Source organism: Mus pahari, chromosome 21 (genome assembly GCF_900095145.1).
Source record: "Mus pahari chromosome 21, PAHARI_EIJ_v1.1, whole genome shotgun sequence".
Classification (NCBI taxonomy): Eukaryota; Metazoa; Chordata; class Mammalia; order Rodentia; family Muridae; genus Mus; species Mus pahari.
Window position 1 is genome coordinate 18,822,612 of NC_034610.1, and position 3,290 is coordinate 18,825,901.

At 47.1% G+C, this 3,290-nt stretch overlaps 1 protein-coding gene across 1 annotated transcript in view; it reads right to left on the reverse strand.

The window, feature by feature from the left end:
- LOC110338498 (serine protease 41-like) overlaps positions 1 to 3,290 on the reverse strand; it is a 12,654-nt gene that overhangs the window by 7,261 nt on the left and 2,103 nt on the right. Inside the window, 1 exon segment of the mRNA XM_021221825.1 lies at positions 2,782 to 3,062. Coding sequence (XP_021077484.1) covers positions 2,782 to 3,062 — 281 coding nt within the window.

The following is a 3,290-nucleotide window of genomic DNA, read 5'->3' on the forward strand; positions in this document are numbered from 1 at the left end:
TTTATTTATTATATGTAAGTACACTGTAGCTGTCTTCAGACACTCCAGAAGAGGGCGTCAGATCTTGTTACGGATGGTTATGAGCCACCATGTGGTTGCCGGGATTTGAACTCCAGACCTTCGGAAGAGCAGTCAGGTGCTCTTACCCACTGAGCCATCTCACCAGCCCCTGTTACTTATTTCTTTTCTTTCTATTTTTTAAAAAATATTTATTTATTTTATGTTTATGATTACACTGTCACACTCTTCAGACACACCAGAAGAGGGCATCAGATCCAGGTGGATCTCTGAGTTTAAGGCCAGCCCGGTCTACATAGTGAGTTCCAGGACAGCCAGGGCTATGTAGAGAACCCATCTCAACAAATAAATAAATAATAAAAAAATAAATAAGTAATAAAAAAATACAAAAATATCACAGCATGCAGCAATGAGGCATGAGCACCGACTGCTCTTCCAGAGATCCCGAGTTCAATTCTCAGTAACCACATGGTGGCTCACAACCATCTGTAATGGGATCTGATGCCCTCTTCTGGTGTGTCTGAAGATGGCGACAGTGTACTTGCATATATAAAATAAATGTATCTTTAAAAAACCAAACCAAGTCAGGGCTACACAGAGAAACCCTGTCTCGAAAAAACAAAAACAAAAACAAAACAAAAAACCAAACCAAACCCAGTGTGGGACCATTGAGATGGCTCATCTGGTAAAGGCATTTACTGCTGAGACTGCCGACCTGGGGTCATCCCAGAGCCCACCTGGTAACAGGAGAGAACTGGTCCTTGCTACTTGTCCTCCAACCCCCACAAGCATGCTGTCGTATGGATGCACCCCTCCCCCAAATAAGTAAAATTTAAAACTATATGTTTTTATATATGCATATTTCATGTGTGCATACTTTATTTATACATGCATGAAAACTGAGATGAAGGACATTTGAGGAAGATGATGCTCTGACCTCTCTACACATGTGCATGGCGCTTGTAATACTACTCACGGGCCTGGATGTGCCCATACACATGAAGATGCGCACCCCTCCCAACTCACCGTCAAAATCCCCCAAATTCTCTGCTCTATCATAACAGCCCTAAGCCAGCTAGGATGCAAAGGCAGCTACCTCCACAAAGCTACACTGCTCAGTGGTGGAAAAACAAAAACCCTTTGCTCCAGGGTAATAATGAGGTGGGCGGGCCTGCAAAAGTGCGTGACATCCTGGAAGATCTAGGCAGAGAAATTAGGTAAGAAAGAGAAATAAGGACTGGTGAGATGGCTCAGTGGTCAGAGGCAGAGCCTGATGGCCCAAGTTCAATCCCCAGGCCACATAATGGAAGAACAGAACCAAGTCCTTTTGTAAATTGTTCTCTCTCTCTCTCTCTCTCTCTCTCTCTCTCTCTCTCTCTCACACACACACACACACACACACACCACATATATACACATAACACACATGCACACATAATACATATAGCATAAATACCCACACATATAACACATATACACACAATACACATGCCATACAACACATACCAAATACACAACACACATGCACATAGAGTAAATGAATATCCCTTTTCAGAGGAAGAATTAAAGGCATCCAAACTGTAAAGGAGAAAGGATGAATCTTTAAGTTGGGCTGGTATGTGAATGAAGCCAGACCCATAGGACCTCAAACTGTATTGCACTTATGGGCAGAAAACAATGGTTCCATGCTCAGAAAGCTGGGTTGTGCTTATCAGGGACTGTAGGGAGGGACTCATGAGGAGTAAAGGCCTGGTGGGAATGAAGGTCCCTAGTTGAACAGTACTGTGAGCACACTAAATGGGCTCGGAGCACACTCTTTGTGTGGTTCCTTGATGGTATGTGAATTACAACTTAAAGAGAAGCACTTCCCACTACTGCCACAAGGGGCAACATTGAGGACACTACTTACATTTAAGAATCCTGAGCATTTTTCTCTACTTGTGTAGCATTTCCAGAGACAGCTAAGAGCCAGAAAGCAGGTCTGGGCTGCCAAGGGCTACAAGATCTAGGGGCATGAGGAAATTGAAGAGAAATGGCGGAAGGGTATGAAGTTTTCTTGTTTTGTTTTGTTTGTTTGTTTGAGACAGTCCAGGCTGGTCTCAAACTTGCTATGGAGTCCAGGATATTGAGCGTAGGCTAGGCATGAACTCCTAACCTTCCTGCCTTCCCTTCCCTTCCCAAGGGCTGGCTTATACCACGATGCCCACTGAGGTTTTTGCTTTTTGTTTTCCAAGACAGAGTTTTTACTTCTGTAGCCTGGAACTTGCTCTGTAGACCAAGCTAGCAGGCTTTCTTCTTGAAATGATGAAAATGTTGCACTTAGACAAAGGTGATAGCCTATGGCCTCACCACTCTGAACACGCCTGATCTTGAAGGCTAAAGTGTCACCTAGTGAGGACTTAGAGGTATGATAATGGTGACAGTTTCACTGGTGTTAAAATGTGTGATTTCAACACTGCTCATGTTCATACTTTGGGGCTTGTAAATTAAATCAGTGTCAAGGAGACTGTCCTCAGAAGGCCCATTCCGGCTGAGGAACGCAAGCCCGGCTGAGTCCCTCCCTGCGTCTCTGGCCACTGGCCCACCCCTGCTCCAGAACAGAAGGCGGCTCCACACAGGTGGGAAGCTATGGGGCTGGGGGCTGAGCAGGAAGGCAGGAGGCTCTCGGAGCTCCAGAGCCAGAGAAGGGCTTCGGGGCCTGCTGTGGCTGAAACAGGGGACAGACAGCACTCCCACATGCCCACCGTCCGTTGCAAATCTCACTCAAATCCTCCTGAAGGACTCCCCAGCCGGTCACCCAGCACCTGGGCCGGTGCTGGGATGCAAAGGCGGAAGGCTGCACACAGACAGGCTGGGTGTCCTTGCTGTGTGTGACCGAGGAGGCCAGCCTCAGCAGGGCAACGTCACGGGGCTTCAGCTTATCTTCGGACTGTATGATGATGTCCTTTACCCTGTACCGTCCAGAATAGGCCTCCCTGTTCCAGAAAGACGGCTTGGACGTGAGCTGCCCAAGCTGGACGGTCCACTTTTCTGGATCAAGGTACCTAGCAGGGAAGATGAAAGTGACAAGGACCCTCGGGAGGACTGCTGGCCACCTGAGCCCACCGGAGCCACCTGCGTGAGGTGACACCATGGCGCCTGGACTATTTATTTACTGAGACCCCCTTGTAGAAACAGCGTACACGGAACCAGATTCCCTTCTCCTGGGACTCTGAGGAGAGAAACAGGAAGACCACAGTCCCTAGTGGCCTGGCTACTTTTTTTTTTTTTTT